Source organism: Eschscholzia californica, unplaced genomic scaffold (genome assembly GCF_041429995.1).
Source record: "Eschscholzia californica isolate CP2 unplaced genomic scaffold, dmEscCali1.0.p SCAF_1, whole genome shotgun sequence".
NCBI lineage: Eukaryota > Viridiplantae > Streptophyta > Magnoliopsida > Ranunculales > Papaveraceae > Eschscholzia > Eschscholzia californica.
Window position 1 is genome coordinate 28,219,658 of NW_028238198.1, and position 24,062 is coordinate 28,243,719.

The 24,062-nt window shown below is 35.4% G+C and overlaps 2 protein-coding genes across 11 annotated transcripts; one reads left to right on the plus strand and one right to left on the minus strand.

Moving 5' to 3' along the window:
• The first annotated feature begins 252 nt into the window (after positions 1-252).
• REN1 (Rho GTPase activation protein (RhoGAP) with PH domain-containing protein) lies at positions 253-11,753 on the plus strand. Of its 10 annotated transcripts, none has more exons than XM_086652260.1 (24): positions 253-424; positions 597-745; positions 843-917; positions 2,256-2,292; positions 2,763-2,839; positions 3,536-3,603; positions 3,710-3,788; positions 3,891-4,035; positions 4,625-4,747; positions 5,333-5,410; positions 5,553-5,608; positions 5,702-5,771; positions 6,450-6,534; positions 6,785-7,028; positions 7,229-7,435; positions 7,970-8,299; positions 8,508-8,557; positions 9,100-9,160; positions 9,253-9,336; positions 9,790-9,903; positions 9,991-10,151; positions 10,239-10,308; positions 10,517-10,723; positions 11,388-11,753. In XM_086652260.1, the coding sequence occupies exons 2-24, from the start codon at positions 716-718 to the stop codon at positions 11,547-11,549; spliced, it is 2,613 nt and encodes an 870-aa protein (XP_086508386.1). In that variant the 5' UTR covers positions 253-424; positions 597-715; the 3' UTR covers positions 11,550-11,753. The 10 variants fall into 10 exon arrangements, with proteins under 10 accessions (XP_086508386.1, XP_086508392.1, XP_086508390.1 ...); XM_086652266.1 differs by having other exon boundaries at positions 257-424; positions 3,536-3,599; XM_086652264.1 differs by having other exon boundaries at positions 279-424; positions 11,343-11,753.
• A 1,564-nt stretch (positions 11,754-13,317) lies between these two features.
• On the minus strand, positions 13,318-14,950 carry LOC147565760 (mitochondrial uncoupling protein 5-like). The gene has a single exon (XM_086652251.1). The coding sequence runs from the start codon at positions 14,476-14,478 to the stop codon at positions 13,486-13,488; it is 993 nt and encodes a 330-aa protein (XP_086508377.1). The 5' UTR covers positions 14,479-14,950; the 3' UTR covers positions 13,318-13,485.
• Positions 14,951-24,062: the final 9,112 nt, after the last annotated feature.

Genomic DNA, 24,062 nt, shown 5'->3' on the forward strand with positions numbered 1-24,062 from the left:
TTCCACCAAATAAGAAAGAGGACAAGAAATGGAAGAAACTTTAAATAAGTGCACAAAAAAAGGAAAATTTTGACCACTAAATTTGACCAACGATAAACAGTTATGGTAGGCCAAATTGAAAAGCTAAACACATATAGGGGCCAGATTTTACAGTTAATCACATATAGGGTTCAAGATTTCAGTTGATCACAAATTTGGACCAAATTAGAATAAGGAAATATTAAATGACAAAAGTACCCCGCCACTTTATTTTCCCACCAAAACTTCAACGAGAGTCCGATGTTTTCGGGGCCTGGTTAATAATCAGTTGCTTAACAAACGGGTTTCTGTTGCAAAATATGGACCCAACCCACCACCAATCTTAGACAGACAGAAAATCTCACTTTTCACGTTTCCTCTCTCTCTCATTCTCTGGCCTTCCAAGGTTTGTATTACTTCTTCGTCTCCTTAATGTCACTTTCACAAACCCTAATTCCTCATTTTTGGTTTCTGAATTTGATTCTGTTGAAATAAGTACATGCATTCTTTCTTCTTTTGTTCTTGATTTTAAGAAAACTTGTTATTTTCTATTTATTGATTTGAGTTACTGAATTCAGGTGGCGTGGTTGATTTTGCATTCGGGTTCGCCTGAAATTTCTACTTTTTCTGGTTTTTGTACTTTTTAGTATGTTTGTTGTTATTTTGTGATCTTTGGGAATGTGAATCGGTTTCAAAGATGGTTACCAGAAGTGCCGAAAATAACCAGGTATCAAAGGCATACCCCTACAGGTTTTGATTTATGAATTATCTGGGAAATTCTTGTTTTAATTTCTTTGTGTGAAAATACTCTGAATTGATTTTAGGGAGATGGTAGCGGAAACACTGCTCCTCCTCCTCCTCCTGCTACGGATCAGCAGCGCTTGAATACGGGGAACACGGTAATTGAATCATTGATCATCTTATAGTACAAATTTGATCTTCGTGATAATATTTAGTAATTTTTATTTAGCTAGTTCAACTAGTTTTGAGGTTGTTTGGCTAGGATAGTTTATATTATTATATATAGTATTGGTTTAGGAGTAATTTTAAATGACACGTCGAATGAGTGAACAATTAAAGATGCAGAGAGAGTTCACTAGACACCGTGGGTCTGGTCAAACGAATATTATATTGCTAAAATCCTTCAATGGTCGAACAAGAATTTTCATTTGATCAATTTCCTTCCTGACATTGATTCGTGGAAATTAGTATTGTTTTCTCTTGGTTCCATTGCTTCACAATGGCCGGGAATTTTTGGGTTACTGGATTCATTGCTTCAAAATAGTCAAGAATTTATATGTTGTCATTTTAGATGTTTGAATTCTAACTTGAGGTGCATTTCTTTTGAATTATACTGACCTCTTATTTATTATCTCTCGCAATATGTTTATGTGGGAGAGTAATATTTAAGTGTGGACACAATGTCTAATATCACCGAGAAACATAAGTGTTGATTTAAGTCCGAATATGTATTTTCTCCCTACTACTAATGCTTTCCAGTTTTTTTTTTCAATAATGCCTTTCCCTACTCTATTGTCGAGGAAAAGAGAATATGATATCTTAGGCTTATGGGGGTTTGGCATACGTAGTAAGTGAGTTGATATAGTTGTTTAGTTTGAAATAAAGGCATCTTCGATTTCTTTCTATTCCACTAGTCCTCTCCTTTTTGTGGTATCTATGATTGCAAATACGCCCGCGATTTGGGGAAAGAAGACTAGGGTATAAAATTTTAAAGAAAATTGTGGGTTTCAGACGGATAGAAAAAGAGAGGGAGAGAGAGAAAGATTGTGGTGGTGGTGGTCGGAGGTGCTGCCAATGGCAGTTTCTCGGCAATCCTCACCGAAGAGGAGAAAAATGGTGATGGGGCTTTTCGGGATAACAAGAGGAAACAAAAAAGTTAGGCCAAAATTTTGCACCCAAAATGTACTTCGGAAGATTTTCTTGTTTTTCCAAAGCGGTGGCCTTGCAAATATGCCGTTTAGAGATATTTCACCGAAGAAAAAATACTTATTGAGGAAGAAATTCCATTGTTGTGCCTATAACTACTATATTTATTTTGTTAGCTTTTACATTAGATGTCATGTGACTTGGTGATTGATGCCATGGCAACCATGCTCTTCATACTTATTAGTCTTAGCAATCGTACCTACATTTTCTTCATCTTCTGTCATTTTGTTTTCTGGGATTTGATTTATGAATCACACAAAGCTCGTGTCCTAATAACTATGTGGCTGCAGGTACTTAAGAGTGGGACACTTTTTATATCATCAAAAGGTGTGTAATCCTTTTTTTAGGAGGTTATTTTGCACACACCTATTATGACCCTCCTGTTTGGATGTGCTTTCAAATCATTAAATGTGCAACTTGTACTTGTGATTTTCATTCTGAACATATTGGTATGTAGCTTTAGCTTACATGACAAAACGAATCAAGGTATGCATTGAAAAATTCTTGGAAATTACTACGATAGTTTTATACCAGTAACAAATTCTAGGGAGCTTTTACATGAAAGAGGTTGTGCAAAATGAAATACCCGCATGAAAATAGTAACTGATGTAAAGGTAACGAACAAGTTTGTGGGTTTCTTGTTGCTCCAAGCCTTAGTGCAAGTGTTTGTGAACGCTTAATTAACTATGTTTGATACTTTGAGATATGAAGCTGGCATTGTAGTAAGCTTCACTTTTATTCACCACTAATATTTTGAGAAACTATTAACTAATATTTTGCAACCCATGCACATGTAGGCATAGGATGGACATCATGGAAAAAGAGATGGTTTATTTTGACCCGTACATCATTGGTCTTCTTTAGAAGCGACCCAGTAAGTAATTCTGTTTTATTTTCCCATTTCAGTATATGTTATTTTAATGTTTTGATATCTTACATGGTAGTTTGCTCGAGTTATAGTTTGAATTGCTTTTTCTATTGTTTAGTGGTTTGTTACCTCTACTTGTGGTGGGTTAGGACTTCACTGAGCAATTATCAACACAGCCTAAACCTAATTACGTGGTTTTTTGTCCAGATTTCTATCAAAAAGAAGTTCTTAAGAAGAAAACTTAGATCACGTTGTTCTTTTTTTTACTAGTAAATGTGCAAGTAATGTCAACACTAACAGGAAGCAATCCGAACTAAATCTTATCTGCTAGAGAGTAAAAACATTATTGGGGGCAAATTAAATATGAAATACATGGTGTCTAGTGCATATGAAGGAAGAATGGTTTATGTGGCTCGTCGTTTTATAGTTTCCTTATAATAACCATCTTGTTGTGATTCTGGATGGTGGCTTCATGAACTAAAACAGCCAACGGCGACAAGATTATAATTATTAACTGAAAATATGGCTTTTTTGTGCAATTCTTGGCAAAATCTTAATAACCAAGGAATACTACTTGTTGATGATCAGAGCTTTTCCTCATCTTGGATCCATATTTTTTGTTTTATCGTGGACGCCGGTGCACAAGCATATTCAGTTGCTTCTTAAAGTGAGGTTGAATTAATTATTGTCTATTTTCTTCAGAGTGTTACTCAAAAAGGAGGTGAGGTGAATTTGACCCTCGGTGGTATTGATCTTAACAACTCAGGCAGGTTGGCACGCTTCGTTAAGTTTTGAATTGGATTACCATTTGAATGGTGAAACTTGAAGCCTGTCAACTTCCAGTGGGTTAATGCTATTCTCTGGTGAAATTTGCAGTGTTGTTGTCAGAGAAGATAAAAAGCTCTTGACAGTGCTTTTTCCTGCTGGTCGTGATGGGAGAGCTTTCACTCTCAAGGTGCTTTATTAATATTTTGTAACTAAAATGCCCATAAAAGTAGTAGTAGTTCATGCACCAACTCTTCAGATGTTTATAACTTTTTTCCTTATGGTGTTGCAGGCTGAAACTTCAGAGGATCTTTATGAATGGAAGACTGCACTTGAGTCTGCTTTGGCACAGGCACCGAGTGCAGCTCTTGTTATGGGACAAAATGCGATATTCCGCAGTGACCAAGCCGATGCAGTTGATGGAGGCTTTGAACAATGTGCGCTCCTTTTCATTAAGTCTTAGCATGTTTTAGATGGCTCATGTGCCATTATTTTATCATATGAAATGTAGTCATTAGGACTCTCTGCATAACATTAGAGCACTAAAATTTATATGTGAAACTTGTGGCTACCATTGGCAAAGGTGTTTGGCTACTTTTGCATAATTTGGTAGGCTAGCAATGTTAAGACTTATGTCATTTGCTTAAAGTGTGCAACATTCATAAGATTCAGTAGAACACTTTGATGCCACTATACGATTTGTCAAAAGCTGACTGCCTGTCTATACTAATTACCTAAGTGTAAAATATAACCTCATATCTCTTGCTGATATTTGTTGCTAAACATTGGTTTATGAATTTATGACATTTTCTGCTTCTCTATTTTTCGACTTGCCGATTTGCTCCTCTTGACAGATAACTGTAACATATCAGTCGATTCAAAGTTTCAGAAAACATTTTGGTCCTCTTGACAGCTAACTTTACTTGGAGAAGTGAAACCACAATCTTACCTGTTCCATCTAACATTCATAATCTTATTTGATAGAATAATATAAGTTAATTGTTGTGTCTTTATTTGTGTGAGTAGGGGAGAGGGATAAGCAGCCTGTGAAGTCCTTGGTTGTTGGTAGGCCTATTTTACTTGCTCTGGAAGATGTTGATGGAACACCGTCATTTTTGGAGAAAGCACTACAATTTATAGAGCAGTATGGTAAGACATCTTTATTTTGACATTTTCTGTAACTGGTTCGGAATTTTGTGGAGTTTCCTGATCGAGAGTGGTCAAGGTTTTCATTCTTGATATTTGTATGCCTATATAGGTAAATTAAGAAAAGAATAACATATACGTAGTAATTGCGAATTGTTGATGTAAAATGAGAGAATGACGATACGAATGCATCCTTTGTTTAATTTTGGTACGGCGTGGGAGGTGATTATAAGCTTAAGCCTTGTATAAAGAACCTTTCTTCAACTCTTTTAGTTTCTTTTTCTCTTTTGTTTGTGTGGCTGACTTTCTAGGAAATACATGATTTAGTTTCTAAGGTTGTGAACTATTTGAGTGTGCATTTACTAGATACACAGAAAAACTGAAATTTTAATACATTGAGAAGAGATATCAGAAGATCTATGAATTTTGGAGTTCATCTTACATTGTAAAATATCTTGTAATCATGTTCATAGTATTTACACAGACGCATTTTATTTTGTTTTGTCAAATGCAATGGAAGGATTGTGCTTTTGATGTTTAAACTTTAAGTCGTTTACGGCTCTAACTGTTGAAGGTCTCCTCAAGCAGGGGTCAAAGTAGAAGGCATCTTGCGGCAAGCAGCTGACGTTGATGATGTTGAACATCGAGTTAAGGAATATGAACTGGGTGAGCTTCCAGTGGTTGTACTTCTGATTGCATATGTTTCATAACATCTTATGAATAGGAAAGAACTTAGGTGGCCGACATGTTTTATACTCGGATAGTAAATTCACATATTAAGCTATCCCTTTGTGTTGTATACTTTTAGGGAAAACTGAGTTTTTACCAGAGGAAGACGCACATGTCATTGCTGACTGCATCAAGGTTTTCATCTCTCACTGTCAAGCAATTCAAAAAACTAAGTTTCTTCAAGTTAACTTGTCTCTCTAATATATTTGCTTGTTGCTACTTTTCCAGCATGTCCTTCGGGAGTTACCATCGTCCCCTGTACCTGCATCTTGTTGCAATGCACTGTTAGAAGCATGTAGTAAGTATCTCTTTTTTTTAGAACATTCATTTAAGCAGGAGAATTGCTACATAATAATAATGTCGAGCACAGATATGAAACATCATAGCTTGCTAAATATTATGTTCAAACTAGGTTAATCAAATTTTGCTTTCAAACTATATCTTCACCATAATATTCCTATTGACAGGAGAAATAATATGATATCTGTGAGAATAGTCCCACACGGGAGTAGCCGAGTAGGGCGATCTAGCACCCAAGAATATAATGTTTAGGTCACTCTCCACTCATTGCCAATTGGTTTTGAGTTGGGTGACCACAAAATTAACAATATCTTCTTGCTTATAGTTTGCATTAGGCTCATAAGAAAGATATTTATGGTTTGGATGTGTGTATATTCCTATTGGCACATTGTGGTTTACTTTCGTCACCTTAAGGAATTGAGTGTTGGCATTAATTTATGAGATACTTTTCTTTTCAAGTGTGGCACAATTGATAGTGGTTGTTTTCCTTAGCAAAAAGCTAGTTTCTCATGGCATTTGCGGTTGTTTTGTATGGGAATGATTTATCTCGTGCGTACTGAGTTGGATGTCTTCACTATATATTGTTGAAGTTGCAAATGTATACTGTTTTGTACTTGATTATCGAGCAATTTCACGCTATTTGTTACTCATTATGGACCTATTAAGCTTTCATTAGGAGCCAGCCATGGAGGTAGAATCAATGCTATGCGTACTGCAATATCTGAATCATTCCCGGAGCCTAATCGACGTTTATTGCAGAGGTATGAGTTCTTACAGATCACATACTTTTTCGCCCTATTGTGGAGGATCTTCCATGTCCATGAGATGTCTGTTCATTTTAAGAACTTCAGTTAGCCACGTCGGTCATAAATAAAATTGTTCGTGTTCTATTTGACATTGATTTTTAGGATATCATCTCATTCTCTGGTTTACTTTGATTAATTCATCAAGCATTGCTTCTCGCCGGATCCTTGTCTAACTTTCTTTTATTTATGTGAAATTTAACTTTAGAATACTTAAGATGATGCAAGCAGTAGCTTCGCACAAATCTGAGAATCGGATGAGCTCATCAGCTGTAGCTGCTTGCATGGCACCGTTACTTTTGCGCCCTCTTTTGGCTGGTGACTGTGAGCTTGAGAATGATTTTACTCTTGGAGGAGACGGTTCCTTTCAACTTTTGCAAGCTGCTGCAGCAGCTAACCATGCTCAGGCCATTGTTATTACTTTGTTGGAGGAGTATGAAGACATATTTGGGGTAAGCTCTCCTTATGAATGCCTTAGTGATTAGCAATCAAGGTGGGGGTGATTAAGTGAAGTTTCTATTCACAATGTTTTCTACTTCTCCTGTACTATTGGCAATTTGGCATCTAAAAAGACTAGGTTTTTTATTTTGAGGGAAGTGCTTCATTGTTTTTCTTTTTTGGTTAAAATATGAAACTCATTAAGCATCCACAGGAGGATAGTCTCGATGGTTCTCTTTCTCCAGAAGAGTATTCAGAAACAGACGGGAGTGGCAGTGAAGATGAGGAAAATTCTGATGATGAGATGCTCGAAGATGATAGTTTCCATGATTCACAACATGACCTTGATGCTGAAGATGTACTAAGTGGAACAGTGAGTGAAAGCAGTGACAACGAGGAGGATGATTCTTATAATAATAAGGTTGGTAATGGTACTTAACTACTTATACATTTAATCATCATGTTTTATGCGCATATTCGCAGGTGGTAGTAAAAATTGGTCTATGAAATTAGTCAGGGTTCGCATGTGTTTCTCTTTCGTTTTTATGACAAACACATCACATGTTTATGGTTATGACCTATATGATGTAAAAGAAACTCGTTATCCAGGTATATAGACTAAGTTTTCTGTTTCTTTGAAAAGGCAAGTTATATTAGTATTTTCGGAGGCAAAGAATGATTACTTTGAAATTAACAAGATAAGGGTACAGCCCCAGCTAAAAACAAAGGCAACTCACACTAGGATAGCTACCCGAATCGCCGTGCTGACAGGCTTGCCTTAATCTAACACCAAGATGACTGTGATCCATTGGTTTCAGCCAGTTCAATACCTTCTGTCGTTATCGAATGGTTTTATATGTCATGATACGAGTTTACTTCTAGAGAGTGATCGCATTTCTGCATCAGTTCTTACCTTTTTTGCTAACATACTTGTGCAAACACTTCAAAAATGCAGATTTCTAAAGGTTCAGCTGCAGAGTTTAGATCTTCTGAAGCCCCTTTTAATCGTGAAGAAAATAAGAAGAGTCATAATAGCTCAAGTGGAACTCAAGGTTCACTATCGCAGAATGCTAAAATACAAAGTAATGGCAATTTGAAAAATCAGAAGAATAGTAGTTCAGCAGTTCATACTCGCAAGTCTCTTGTACCTTTGGCAGCAGCTTCAGCAAGTTTATCACTTAAGCCAACTGATTATAGTTTGCCTTCACCCAGTACAAACTCTCCTAATAACTCAAATGAATCTGTGCCTGTAATTAGGCGCCCAACTGTTTTGGGGCGTACACCTGTAAGTACTTCCAATTACTAGTACTTGTCTAGAATTGTCATGTATTGGTTGCTTTATGTCATTTTTCATAAATTGGCTGATATAGATGCTTCTAGATGTGTCATTCTGACGTTTGTCTATTTCGTTTCCACACTTTCATTTTACTGTTATAACTATATGGTAGTTGCTTCCAGTGTAATAACGTTTTGTTTATCAACGTACTTTACAGGCAAAAAAGAATCTCTCAATGGAATCCATTGATTACCCGATCGAAGAAGAGTAAGTAACAATTTAACATAACTATGATATGTCCATCATCCATGTATGCGTCTATGTTCTTTAAAAAATGCAGTATTAACATAATTAGGCACTCTTTTTAGACGAGTTCACGTATTAACTTAAAGACAATACCAAAGCCAAGTTGGCCCCTGATATGCCATCGTACTTCTTTGGCTGTGTCCCTAATAATATCCAGATAGAGCGAAAATGTCTTATAATAACATCTTACAGTCCATTCTTTTTGTAATTTGCCATCTGTCCTTGTGACACTGAGTTGCTTACTCCTGTTTGCATCTATATCATTCAGCTTATCACTTTCTCAACGTCTGTGACACTCTGCCCTCATTTTACAGCTATCATCTGGAACATATAAAGAACTTAAGTTGAGATATTCACAGTATTTCAATGCTGCCTTTTAGGATAATATAAGAGCTTAGGTTAGCTACACTTTTTTGGGAAATTGGTATTCAATTATGTCAGATAAATGGAGTTTTGAAATAGCTCTCTTATTGTCATGACTATTCATTTTTTTTCGAACATAGGGTTGAAATTCAGCGGCTTGAGGATACTAAAACTGACTTGCAGAATAGAATTGCAAAAGAGGTAGCAGATCATTTCGACAAGTGTAGTCATAGTCTCATTAATATTTTCCAAAGAAAATTTATTTCCTAACAATATACATTCTATTGTACTAGGCAAAAGAGAACGCCTCTCTGCATGAGAGTCTGGAAAGAAGAAAGGAGACTTTGCTCGAGCGTCGGCTTACCCTCGAGCAAGAGGTATAAACTGAAGCAGATTTTTCCTTTCTTTATCCCTAGCTTGCTCCTGAATATGTTGCGAAAATGATTTTTAGTCTGAGCAGCTCATTGATGCATGTTAAAAACATGAAACAAGTGAATTTCTGATTATGCTATGCACTCTGCTTAAATATTTCTTTTCTGTCGTAGACTAAAAATCTGCCTACCTTTCTATGGAAGTTTGTTAGACCCGCTCATGCGCTCAGGCTCTTAAGACTATTGATTATTGCAATTATGAAACACAGCTAAAGATGTGGCTCTGTTTCTTAGAAGGCCCACTCGCTGTTTTTAAACCCCTCAGTCACTCCTCCAGAACAATTTTTGTCATCCAAGTGTCCCGATATCTTGGGACTTGGTAGTAGTAAAAGTGCGGATTAACTGCATATCACCTGGTTAGGGGGTCACTGCAGTTAACGTTGCTAACTTCGTGATCAGGTGGCAAGGCTACAGGAGCAGTTGCAGAAAGAGAGAGAGTTAAGGGTGGCTATGGAAGCTGGGCTCAGGTCGCCCCAGGGAAGCTTATCTATTGCTTTTAATATAGATAAGAAGGTACATACGATTCATATAGTAAGTTTTTCTTATATTTGAATTGATTCATTTTGTTCATAATTGATTTATTCTGTAAATGTGCTTAAGACCAAGGGAGAGCTCGAGGCAATCTCTCTAGCAGAAGCAGATGTTAATAATCTGAAGCAGAAGGCTTCTGATCTCCAGGAGCAGCTTAATAAACATCGTGAACCATATATCTGTGAATCATGTGGCCAAGAAAAACGAAAGCCAAACCATCAAGCAGGACGGTAAGTTTCTCACTCCCTAAGTTTCCTCACCCCACATCCAGATAATCCTATAACAACTATTCTTCATGAATATTTTTCTTAATACAGAAAAGATCAACAAAAAGAAGTCGAAGCAAAAGCCGCTATCCCTCATAATGAAACGTCAACGCGGAAAACGGTATGTCCTATATGTGACCATTTTCACTTTTGTTTTTCATGTAAGCCTTTATTTCAAGCTTTATATGAAAGAATATAATTTCAGAAGACCAGTTAATCTTTCTTCTATCAGACTTGTTTCTGCACATAATCTTCTGTTGATTTTGGTTAGTAATGAGACTTTCTGTAATAATTTCCAAGTCGCAATCGTCGTCTTATTTGTACGACAGGATGTTTTATCCAGAGAAGATAGAGAGAAAGGGAAAGCACAGGAAACAACATCTTTGTCAAAGAAAACTTCGACCCAGAAGCAACAGGTAGACTCGACAAATCAAGATAGTAAAAAATCTACAGGGACTGCTTCTTCATCTTCCGGGGAGTCACAGCCAGGGCCACCCGCTGCGTTGAATGCTAAGAAAACTGGCGCGAAGCTTGAGGTATATCTCTCTTTCAAGCTTTTTAACTACTACACCATTTTCCTATACTGATACTTGTGTTATCTAGATGATAAATGTTTGTCACCCTTATAAATGATAAAAACTGTAACCAGAAATAACTAAGTCATCATCAAAGTTTAAACATAAAAGCTGAAACGATTTCCATAAACTCTTCTGTTTCGCAAGGATTATCGGACAATTGTTACCCTGACCAGAATCAACTCGCTTCTGCTCAGTATGAACTAGATTTCATAGAGTAAACAAAAAGAAAAATCAAACATCTAATATTAATTTTTTTAGAAAGGAAATATAGTATCCGTGTCTCCAACCCGAGACCTAGAGTGTGGAAACCAACTTGGTAACCTCTCCAACCAAGGGTTGTTGACAAACATCTAATATATTGCATTAAACAAGTTTCTTCATATAATTGTTTCTCTCTAACTATTAATACTTCAGTGTTGGGTAACATAAAAATGGTTTCGAAGAAGGATGTAACCAAATTTATTTTTAAAATTGTAAAAAAAGAAAACATGAGTAAATTATATTAAAGTTGGTATATTCCAATTGTTTACGTGATTTGAATTGTCTTTGGTATGTTCCTTCTCAATTGGTTGATTAGAATCTGAGAATACTGAGTTAACTCTGCACATAACGGCTACAACAGGCGGCTGTAACAACATCTTCTGCTCTGTCAAAGCTTACAACAAGACTCAACTTCTTGAAAGAACGGCGTACCCAGATTGTAAATGAGCTTCAAAACATTGATAACAACCGAAGATCCGATAGTCCGTCTGTTGGTCCGCCACCATGGACCAACTCCAGATGATAAAACAAAACCGAAGAATGTAGAGTAATAGCTTCTGTGATATTTCCTCTGTATTTGATGTGTTATAAACATTTATCTCCTGCTTTGTGTGTAAATTGTTGCTCCAATTTGTTTTTACTCAACAATCATTTGCTTAGCTTGTACAGGAACGAATGCTAACAAGTTATAAAATTAAATACCCCCTTATTGTGGCCTTCTCGTCGACGAGGTTCTGTTGGCTCTTGCACTTATATGTGCTGTAAATGACAGGATAAACTGTAAACTGCCATTGCTTTAGCTCAAAAAGTTGTCAATGACCTTTTGTGACCTAGCCGCGGACGACGGCTGATATTTTCCCTGCCTAGCTACCAAAATATTGAATATGGGTTTTGTTCCTAGCATGACCTCTAGGCTGAAAAGGGCTCAACAGTTTAAAGTATTGACATCTTCATCCATCACTCTATATCTGGATACTCGTTCTTATAAATAATGTGGGACTAATTGTTACCCACTTTTGAATTAACATGTGCTTAGGTTAATAGCTGTCTCTACTAATTATACTTCTACCTACCATCACAATTTCAAAATAAAGTATGCATGCACATGCACTCGGTCTAGATAAAACCCTCACCAGTTCATATGTTAGAATATGCTGTCTTTACTCTTTAGTGGTATACAAAATTATATCCCACAAAAATCAGTCCATCCTTTTCTTGGAAAAAGACTCCCCTCTTTTCTTTGTCTCTCTTTTTTTATTTCAACAAAAAAAAAGGACACCCACACTGACAAGGTACTGTTTCTCCTTATTTATATGTTCAAATGTTAAATGGTCTAAAAATGAGGAACTGCCACCGTTGATGTGATCGAATCTAATTGATCATACATTTTTCTTCCTGTATACCGATTAGTTAGAGCGAGCGGTATTATGGTTTAACCTGTGGTTTACTTGAATGATAGGGTCCTTTATCATTTTTCTATTTAAATGGAGTTTTAACAGCTACAACCATGTAAAGTCATTTGTTTTTTTTTACAAAAATCACATGTGCAATTTTCAAGATCAAAAACACATTTCCTCAATTTGTTGCAAGTGGGCTCCCGCACACAACCAACTATTCAATTAACACATTTACGCGTGCTCGCCACACGCATATAATCCACCATTACCTTAAAGAAAAATATCATACCGACTAACTTTCTTTTTGGGACCCTTTCTTTTTGTCAACGACACCTTAAAGAAGGCCAAATAATACTAACACACGACTAAAGTTTCTAGTTGTGTTTTTTTTAAATACTAGTTGTTTCTAATGCTCGAAAAAAATAATATTCCTAAATGGTGGATATTACACTTATAAAGATTTAATGATTGAGATCGATCCATCTTAAAATTCAATGATTAAGATTTACAAAGATCATTTTTTGGATTTAGTAATTAAGTAAATAAATCAATAAAAATGTGTTTATTATTCAATGTTTATCGTTATTTATTAATCTCTCAGGTCTTCAACTTAAATCTAGATGTAAAGTATATTAACAAAAAAAATTGAAAGACAAACTTTTGTAAAATAAATTAGCTAATGTCAAATAATAACAACGTACATAACTTATTATAAGTACGACCTGGAAGTGTCAAAGGGTATTTTCCACTTAAGAGTTGCCTACCTCTAAATTCTAACACGACACATAGTTAGACAGAACATCATTATTTTAGTAGTAAACATGATTACTTGACCAAGGCAAATGCATCTCAATGTGTCATTCCCATTTGACATTTATCACCAAAAATACAAAATTAATTAAAATATTCTCAAATATCATTCATATATATTGAAAAGAAAATTCATCATCTTATATAGGACTTAATCATGGGCTTAAGACTAATCTCCATGTCTTATGAATATAATTAATTACCTAATAAATTTCATCATCAAATCTTCTTTGTCATCATCATCTCCGATCATCAGAAATCTTTAAGAAGTTTCCGGGCCTGTTCAAGGGTCACAAACAGAACCACAGTGAACGGTCCCTGCCTCGAGATCGTCGGAATAAAACCCTTATACAAAGACATGGGTCCTTCAGATTTCACAGTTTTCATAAAGCAATCTAAAGCACCGGCGTACGGTGGCGAAGCCCCTGGCTCCACCCTCATATTCATAACCCTAGTTTTAATTACATCAATTGGATTTGATGCAACAGCTGCTACAAATCCAGCAGCAAAACTAGCTGTTATATGAGTTCCAAGTCCATCTTTCATCAACTTTTTCTCTAAGATTGTTTCTTTGATTTGATCGTACGATGCTAATTGACTTGCAGTTACGATCATTGCTCGGTTTACCGTAAGTGATGATCCGCGCCACAGGCTAGTAATACCCTCTCGTTTAGACATCTGAGAAATTGCATCGACGACGCTTTTGTAATTCCGACGTTGAGCTACCGGAAGTCGACCGTCGGCTTGCATCCGTACCATCGCGACATCGGCTGGGTTACCCACGGCGGCGCCGATCCCACCGGCGATTAAACCAGCTGAGATTTTACGGAGAAGAGGCATATTACCTGAGTTTGGATCTGTCCATTTTTGCTTGAGAATGTCATAGAGACCCATCCGAGTCGTGGAGTAAAGGGTTTGTCGGAGAACGGTGGCGGATACACCGGAGAAGAGAGCAGATACTCCTTCTGTTTTGACAAGCTGTACACCAACCGATAAAAGACCCACACGCGGCGGTGGTGGTGGTGGAGTTGGGATACCTTTTGATCTGGCTGTAGCAGCCGCTGCAGTTGAAGCATTAAAAGCGAATGCTGGTTTAACAGCTCCGCCGGTGGTGGTGGTGGTTGGATTTGAGACTAGGGTTTCACCTTGAAGCTGCATACGAACCTTAAGGAGATCAAGAGGATGAGTTGAACATCCAGCAACAATAGAAGCAATACCTCCTTCAACAAATCCTTTCACACCCATATTGAATTTCTTCTCCAAGATCTGATTTTGATTCTAAAATCAAACTTTAAGTTATAAAATTAAAAGTGGGTGATGAAGAATTTAAAGTTTCTAGGTTAAATTTCAAAACCCCCAAAATGAATGAAAGAATAAAGTTTTAGAAGATAGAAAATGAAAGGGGATTATTATAAGGAAGAAGACCAATTGGAACTAGGGTTCATCTCACTGGAAACCAGGAGATGAGAATGTAAGCCGAAGGCTACTGATGAAGAATGAGGAACGTTGAGCCTCTGAGACATATGATGTCAATAACGAATGATGAAGGGAAAGAGGAAAGAGATGATACTATATATAGATAGAAACTAGAGGAAGAGAAAGAGAGAGGAAGCCAAGTCGTGACTGAGGGAGGATTAGGGTTGCCATGTATTGGGACACTTATATGGTGTATAGGGGCATCATTCCCTTTTGTATTTTTAGAAACTTTCTAACAATCAGGCCATATAACTTTGAATATTACTTTAAACCCCTTTACATATGATCGTCGAGGACGAAAACGAAACCCTCTCGCAAGGATTTTGATGTCAGCTCCACATTGAGGATTTTGATGTCAGTTCCACGTTTAGGATTTTTATAGTAATCTCAATGAGGATCTCAGATTGCCTTCGACGAGGAATGCTCTGCTTTCGACGTATAAGAGAGAAAGTGAAAAAGATGACGGTGGCAACAATAATGACGGTGATTGATGATGTCGGAAAGTGACTTTCTCAGATATTTTTTTGATGATCAAGATCTTTGGTCAGATGATGGATTCTTCATCAAATTTCTAATTAGATTAAGATGGACAGAGGTTGCAAAAACGACAATGCACAACACAAAATATGAAATTTAAACGCAAACACTAATCGTGCCGAAACAATTTATGATTGATCATGACATATTTTGTGTCTGCACGAATGATAAGACGCAATGTAAATATGTGTATATGCACTTCGAACTTATAAGTATTATGCGCGCCTAAAACAAATGGAAAAAAATTAAGAACATAAATCTACGACTATTTGTGATATATAATGGGATGAATGGATTCAAATACAAACAAATAAAAGAATATTTAATAAAAAAAAAACTAAAGAAATCGTACGTAATCAGGGTTGAGCAACACAACAATAAAAAAAAAAAATCTATATTAGAAAAAAATGATCAAGCTCAATAGCAATTATGATCGTCCAAAATATTTTTGTAGACCAATTCAAATTCCACATTTTCTGGCAAAATTATTTTTGTGGTGCCCCAATAGAAAAAGAAATTGAAACTTTTATGGTGCCCCAGTACACTAAACTAACGTCCCTATACACGGCCACTTATGAGGAGTTTGTTAGGTCCCACAGGGATTTATGATGCCGCAAGCTGATTTGTCAAGCAAAAATATGTGGGACCGACCTCCGAGTATATGGGTGGTCCGTGGACTGGTAGTTACCCTGCTCCTAGCTTCGACGTGGCGGCCCGGTAACAAGAAAGGAACCGTGTCTGGACCGATTCCTTTTCGCTTGACTTTGAAGCTAATGATAGAGATTTGGGGATTATTTGCCATGTGAAACCCTAATCTCTCTGACAAAAGAAAATATCTAAATTTGGGAACATCTTTAGATTAAATTTATTTATTTATTTAAGGACTCTTTATTTAATTGGGGGTTTCTAAGAAACAAATTACAGTATTTCTTTTGCACTTAGAAATATTAGAATAGATAGAATTAGCAACTACTTACTAAAAATGAGAAAATTTTAAAATATTAAAGCACACTCTTTTGACGAAAATTTGAAAGTTTCCGATCTCAAATGGTAACTTTAGATTCTAAACCTAGTCGGACTTTAATAAACTTTCATACTATTCAAAACCGAAAAAATATGAGTACTAATTAGAAGAAATAACAGCTTGCAAATGTTAAGTGTTTGTAGACACAGAGCCTAGTTGGAGTCTTAAACATGTACATATTCCTATTTAAAACTTTCAATTTGTTTTTTTTTTCTATAATCCAAATGAATAAAACAGAAAAAAAGAAAAGAAATTACTACTATTAAATTTGTGTAGAAATCATGCAATTTATTACTAATTTATGCGGTATGAGTAAATTTGTATTAACATTCATAATATCATCACTCACAATCTTAAATTTACACTTTGTTAGATTGTAGTCATCCAACTCAAAAACAATTGGCAATGAGTGGAGAAGATTTATACATTATATTCTTGGTTGCTAGTTATCCCTTCTCCCATGTGTGACTATTCTCACACGCCCCCTCATGTGTGGCGTTCTTTGAGCCTAACACGTGTTTTTCTTGCTTCGGGTGACATGGAGCCCCTCACGTGCGACGTGGTTTGCCTAACACGTGTTTTCTTTTTTTGTTTCGGGTGACATGGAGCACGTGTAGATTTTGATCCGATCACTGACTTTTATGTTTATCACGTGTGGGTCTAGTTCTGATACCATGTTAAATTTGTGGTCATCCAACTCAAAACCAGTTGGGAATGAGTGGAGATGACCTATACATTATATTCTTGGTTGCGAGTTACCCATTCTCACACACATAAAAGTAAGAAAGAAGTATGTGGGATAGTTCTAAGTTGAACAATGGTAGGTGCTTAATAATAGTCAATATATTGAATAGAGATGGTTGAAAAATAAAGAGAGGGAGAGAGAGAGAGAGAAGAAGGGTGGAAAGGCCGTTCAATTGGACCAGAAGCTAAGCTTGACCTACACAAATACGCGGAAACGCCCTAAACAGAACTGGGTCCTAAAGTACGATAGAGATTAGAAAGTAAAGTGTATATGAGGTGACATTTCAACTATTATTGCATAATGCATTACACCCCACCTATTCAATGCAAGAAAGAAAAAGAGAGAAAGAGAAACAGAGGGAAAAATTGAAAGGTTCATTGGTGCAGGAAAGTGGCAGCCCTAAAATTATTATGATATGTTAATGTTATTATTCCACGAGGTGCTGCGTAATTGTAGCGCTCCGAAAAGAAAAATCTGAGAACTAAAAATATGTCATGCACATCCGAATTCGTTAGAGTCCATGGACATCTGAAAACCGATGAAAAGTCTGACCCGACCGGCCCTATAATAGACGCGTTAGGTGCCGGTTTTGAAGTGTTACACGACATCCATCTTGAGTCTGACACGTTGATGCTTGTCTGACTTCATCCGCTCATTAAATGTCCACCTTCTCTTATAATAAACTAGCTTGTAAAAACTTCATTAAGCTACTTAGCCTTGGCATTAGTGTGTCAATGACGACAACGTCAAAATGCACCTCTTCCGTTAGTATAGCACCTAAAGTATGGCAAAACAGTTAATTATCTTACTAACCATTGCCCGGTTGACAATTACTAACCATTGTCCGGTTTTGGAGATCTTCCTACCTTGGTTTTTAATAGCCCTCACACATTATTATTACTCCAACACCATCAAAGCAATTCAAGCCTTTAATCTACTTGGTTTTATGTGTTGTTGAACATAAACACTAACAATCATCGATCTTGACCTTCCCACTTCTATTCTTCATTTATACTCTCTCTTATCTCCTCTTCATTTGATCTTATAGAAAATATAATGGAACCAAGTAGCATACTAAACGAACAAACGTTTGAGAGTTCTCATCTTGGATATAAGAAGTATGAGCAAATCAAGTAAGAGAATTAACTGTTTTTCCATAAAGGAACCCACATACATGTTTTCAAACATCAAAAGAAAACCATCTTTGAAAATAAGCATGATTTCTTTGATACATTATATCAAACACTTCATGTGCATCATATTGGAAATCAAAATTTTGGACAACTATAAGTATAGTTTCAAGATAAACATGTGGTATATAACTATTCTAACAAGAAATCCATGAATTCTTTTCTCCCTCTCTAATAGCTTTCCAATCTCTTAAAATATAACTTCATGGACCATGGATACACATAGATTTGATTTGATGTTGTGGAGGACTTGACATTTGAAATGCTTGAGATCATTGAAGAGTATATCATGTAATTTCTTCAACAAATCACTCTTGTTTGGATCTTTCATCTTCTTGTTAATCTTCATCATCTTCAAATACTATTGAGAAAAGTATTGAAGAATGATTAGATCTCAACAATAGAAAAGAACTACTCTTATTTGAAAGAAAAAAAAATACTAAACTTGAACTAAAAACCGATAAAAGTCCGGCGGACGGTAGCCATTAATGGGACTACCGCCGCCGGCTAGCGGAAGACTATAAACGACTAACCCAAGAAAGAAACCTAGAAGCTCTGATACCATGTAAGAAAAGAGAATTGTAATGATTTGTATTGATTTTCATAACTATTACATAAGATCATTATAAGGAGTAGTACAAGAGAAAAGTTTAAGCAATTGAACAATGTGAGACTATATTGGACTATATTTCTAACACACTTTATCCATAAAAAAACATTTTTTTTCCATATCGGTAAATGTTATTTTTTTGCGGGAACCTATATATTAAAACAGGAGAGCTACAATGTTGCTTGTAATTAGAAATGAAAAATTAGACATAAAAAATACTTTCAAGTGTAAGATGATCGTACAAATTCTGTTAGTGGTTAGAGCGGCAAAATTGCAATCGCTGGGGGTCTCACTCCACCCACAAGCATGGATGCATGGGATGGGACTCTAAAATAATTTTAATTTGGAATACTGCTTTTGTCGGATATCAATAGGCAGAATAATCAATTAATGACACATTAAAGTTAGAGTTAATTTCTATATGGTCCCCTATTTTGTGACCAGCTTCCTTTATGGCCCCCTTTTTTTTGTAAATTCAAATATGACCCCCTATTTTCAGGTAAATGTCATTACTACCCTTCCTAATTCTAAATTTAAAACATTGAAACAAAATTATTTCCACCTCACCCCTCTCTCCCTCCACCTCATCTCACCCTACACCTCACCCTTCTCTCTCTCTCTCCACTTCACCTCTCTCTCTCCAACTCACCTCTCTCTCTCTCCAACTCACCCCTTTCTTCTCCGGTAAGGTGGCCGGCCGGAAAATTTTCCGGCCGGCCACCTTCAAACTAAAAAAAAAAAAAAAAATCTCTCTCCTCTCTCTCTCTAATTTTTTTTTTAAAATCTCTCCACTCTCTCTCTCTAAAACTCCGGCGAAGGGGGTTTCCCTTCGCCGGAGAGAGAGAGGAGAGAGATTTTTTTTTTTTTTTTTTTTTTAAATTTGAAGGTGGCCGGCCGGAAAATTTTCCGGCCGGCCACCTCACCGGAGAAGAAAGGGGTGAGTTGGAGAGAGGTGAGTTGGAGAGAGAGAGAGAGAGAGAGGTGAATTGGAGAGAGAGAGGTGAATTGGAGAGAGAGAGGTGAATTGGAGAGAGAGAGAGAGAGAAGGGTGAGGTGTAGGGTGCGATGAGGTGGAGGGAGAGAGGGGTGAGGTGGAAATAATTTTGTTTTAATGTTTTAAATTTAGAATTAGGAAGGGTAGTATTGACATTTACCTGAAAATAGGGGGTCATATTTGAATTTACGAAAAAAAGGGGACCATAAAGGAAGCTGGTCACAAAGTAGGGGGCCATATAGGAATTAACTCTTAAAGTTATATATAATTCCAAGTAGTTTTGAATCTAGACATGTGTAGTTGGATTTCAAATAATTCAGCTAATAATGGTGATTTTGATTCCCACCAAGTATTTTTGCATATTCACTAACTATTGATAAATTATATTGGTACTGGGTATGGCTTGTGCCTCTGACGCGACATAATTTGTCGATCATGTTAGTACATGAAGACAAACTAAAATCATACAACAAAATGAAGTTGCGATCAAATTCTCTTAAATTTGTCTCTGAAAAATTAAAATAATTATTTTGTCCAAATACTAATATGAGCAACACAAATTTAAAAAGAAAACATGAGGTAGTTATCTTAAAAATAAGTGGGAAGTTATATCTTGAGAAGTAGTTAAAATAGTGGAAGAAAATCCAATTATGAAAATTTAAAATAAATGTTAAACGAAGCTGTATAATTACTCTACAAAGCTATTTGCTAGACACAACTGTTTTTTTTTATTAAATTGCTAAACAACACCGAAAGTTGGTTTATCGGTTTTAATCTATCAACTATTTTGTTGAATCTTAAATTGCTAAATACAATTATGTTTTAACTCTACAAAACTATTTACTAGACTCATCATTTTCTTTTGTTAAATATTAAACAAAAATGAAATTTGTTTGATTGGTGTTATCTAGTAAATATTACATTGAGAATCTAAAGAAAAAACATTACTTCAAATTAAACCCGAAAAATAATAAATATAAAATAGATAGAATTTCTTCTTACAAAGGATTACTAATTTAACTCTAATACAATTTTTTTTAAATTTTTTTTTTTTTTTTTTACTAATTTGACTTTAAAAATTGTTAAACTAGCTAAATCAGAGAAAGGAAATGCTTTTGTCAGGGTAAGTTTGAAAGAAAATGCTTCAATTCCATACATGATATATAAAGGTTGGAATCGGTATTGTCAACCTTGTGCATTCGAATGGGGCTACTGGGTTCTACTTGGAATTACAGCATGGGATGCTCTGATTGGAATATAGTATTTTTTTGTTATTTGTTAAAATTTGGTTAACTCTTTAGCTTAATGTTCGATTAAATTTTTTTATGAACAGTTAATTATGGTAATAGAAATTTAAACCCGAAGATTGTTAGAGAAAAAATTCGGTTATATTTGATTTTTTGCTTGTGGTGTTGGTTTAGCGATTTAGGAAGATATTTAATTAGTTTTATTTAGCTATTTTTGTCCAATAATTCTTTTGAGTAAAATAGAGTTGTGTATAGCATGGAGGAGAAATTCGGTTATACTTGATTTTTATTTGAGCGTTGGTTAGCAATTTAGGACACTATTTTAATTATTAGTTATTTTTGTTTAATAGTTGACTTTAGTAAAATTAGAGTTGCGTATAGTAGCATCTAAATTTAAAAATGGATAACGAAGGGTGAAATTTATGATTGCAATTTTCTACAGAAAAAAATATGTCCACCCATATCTAGACATGAACGAGGTTATAGCCTGAACCCTTTAATCAATATAACAAATGACACATGTTTTTTGCTTGATAAGTCGTTAAATTAGTTGAAGAAAATCAAATGGTGAAAATTTACATATAGATATTCACGAATGAGATTTATGATTGCAAGTTATGACATGACAAAAAACCTGTGTCATTTGTTATATAGATTACAGGGTTTAAGCTATAACTTCGTTCATGACTAGGAAGTGAGTGGAGATATTTTTTTCTTCACAGGAACAAATAAACAAGAAGTCTAATTGGCATAAATCTTTTTAGGCAATGTTTTTTTTTTAAAGATTTTAGGCAATGCTTGAAAGTAAAGAACATCCAAGGCCCCATGTATTAATGTTTGGATGCCATGAGTAAATGTAAAGCAAAATGCCAGAGATCCTGAAAGAGTTAAAGAAGATGATTATTCAATATCTCTATTAAATTATAGTAGTAAGTGTTGGATTAAGAGGTTACAATTGAAATATTCTACTTGACCTTTCCAAAGTAAACAAAATTGTCAAGAGATAAGTTTATATTCTATAGTTGCTAATAATTAATTTAAGCTAGTGATATAAGCTATTAAACTAGTAGTGTCATATGGCTATTGCCACTGCACCTTAGTGTTGTTGATAAACAATTGACTAAATGGTGCCTAATTGTTATTTATGTTTAGGTTGCTTTCAACATGTATGATAACACTACTTATTAATAAATATCTCAACAAAAAAAACTTATTAATAAATAAGGAGCTTCCTCCAATACCTCCTTTGACTATAAATGGTAGGGTGATGTCACCATGACATCCAACACTTGTTTGTCTATTGCAATTTTAACATTTTCATATCCTTGCTAACTTTGCTCATTGCCTCATTGGGATAATTTTTTTTTTTTAAGTATAATATAATTTTATGTTTGAGAAGTACGTGTACAAGAAACTGAAATATGTCACTGTATTTACTTTCTATGAAATTCTTAAGCTAGCTAACAATAATAGGGGCAAAAAATCAACAAAGCGATTTATTGATTGTGAACAAGTTATATTTATAAGATTTACAATGCAAACATAAAAAAAAATACTAAAAAGAACAAATTAATCAGGTTTTTTGTCCCCCATTTCCTTCCTTGGTCAATGACAGGGTGGGTATTATGGTTGCCGCGAGAGTTGATTTTGGAGAAGAAAAGTAGCGTAATGTTGATGGAGTTTGTAAGGTTTAAGGAAGAAGAAGAAAAAAATTGAGATGTTGTATGTGCTTGATATTTTTTTTCAATCTTTATGGATATTAACAATTAATTTCAAATACTTAAATCTAGCTCCCAATAACAATTTGACTGTCCAAGTGGTTGATGGTGTTGACATAAACTCTAAAATCTTATAGGTCTCAAGTTCGATTTTCAGAAGAGGTGGAATCCTTAGTTACTAAAGTTAAAAAATTTTGAAGAAGAGAAAGAAGAACACACGTACATCAATAAAAGATCATGAAACCAGATATAGAAGGTAGATTTCTTGACTTTGTGACGAGTTGGTAGGAAACCAATTGTGAGAGAAGAAAACAAAGCGGTTTTTGTATATATAGGGGGTAAAAAGTGGAGAAGAAAAAATGAGTCACACATTTTTTTTTTAAATCAAACTTCATTTAAATGCCAATGGGCTAATGAGAATTACATTATGAAGTTGAACAAAGACACAACCAAAACTGGACAAACAAGATAAGTTATCCTACTTGGGGTGCCGCAAGAACTGTCTGATCTAACTAGTGGGCTACTTCTGGTGCAGACGCCACTAACCATCTGAGGGTAGTTTTAAAACCGATGCTTCTTTCACCTTCTTATCTTTTCGCCGTCAACCGTCGACGTGCAAATCTCCGATTTGCAACTCTGATTCCGATACATCGGTAGAGAAAGTTGAAGGTTGATGAAGAAACTCCCAATAGTGGTTCATGATCAAGACACTCGGTCTGATTAAAAACAAAAATAACAAAAAGATCCTAAAGACCAACAAAACAGGCCCTATAGACCAACAAAGAAACATAACATTTATTATACTAATATGAAGAAAAACTACTAACTCTCTCTTCTCCCTTGCTCCGCATCACCACATCAACCCAATACCCAAAGCCACTCCAATATCAATAACCCTTGAATATAAATCTGGTTCATATGATTTTGTTAGATTTTGAAATTGATCCACAAATGACTGGAGTAGTAACAAAATCCCATGTATGATTTTATCTTAATATCGAAGATCAACATGAAGAATATCTCTTATCTATAACAATAAAGAAATAGATATTCTTCTACTTCTCAAATTCAACAAAAATACCTGATTCCGAACCTAAACCGTATAATCATTGATATATTTGCGGACTTCAAACTTGATTCAAACTTCAGAGTTCAGACAGGAAGGAGTACGTAACTTAGAGGTCGTTTGGCAACACAAAAATAAGTTACTTTTTGACTTATTTAAGTAAAAAAGTAGAAAAGTTAATTTGGTAGTAAAATAATATCGACTTTTTTTAAGTCGAAAATT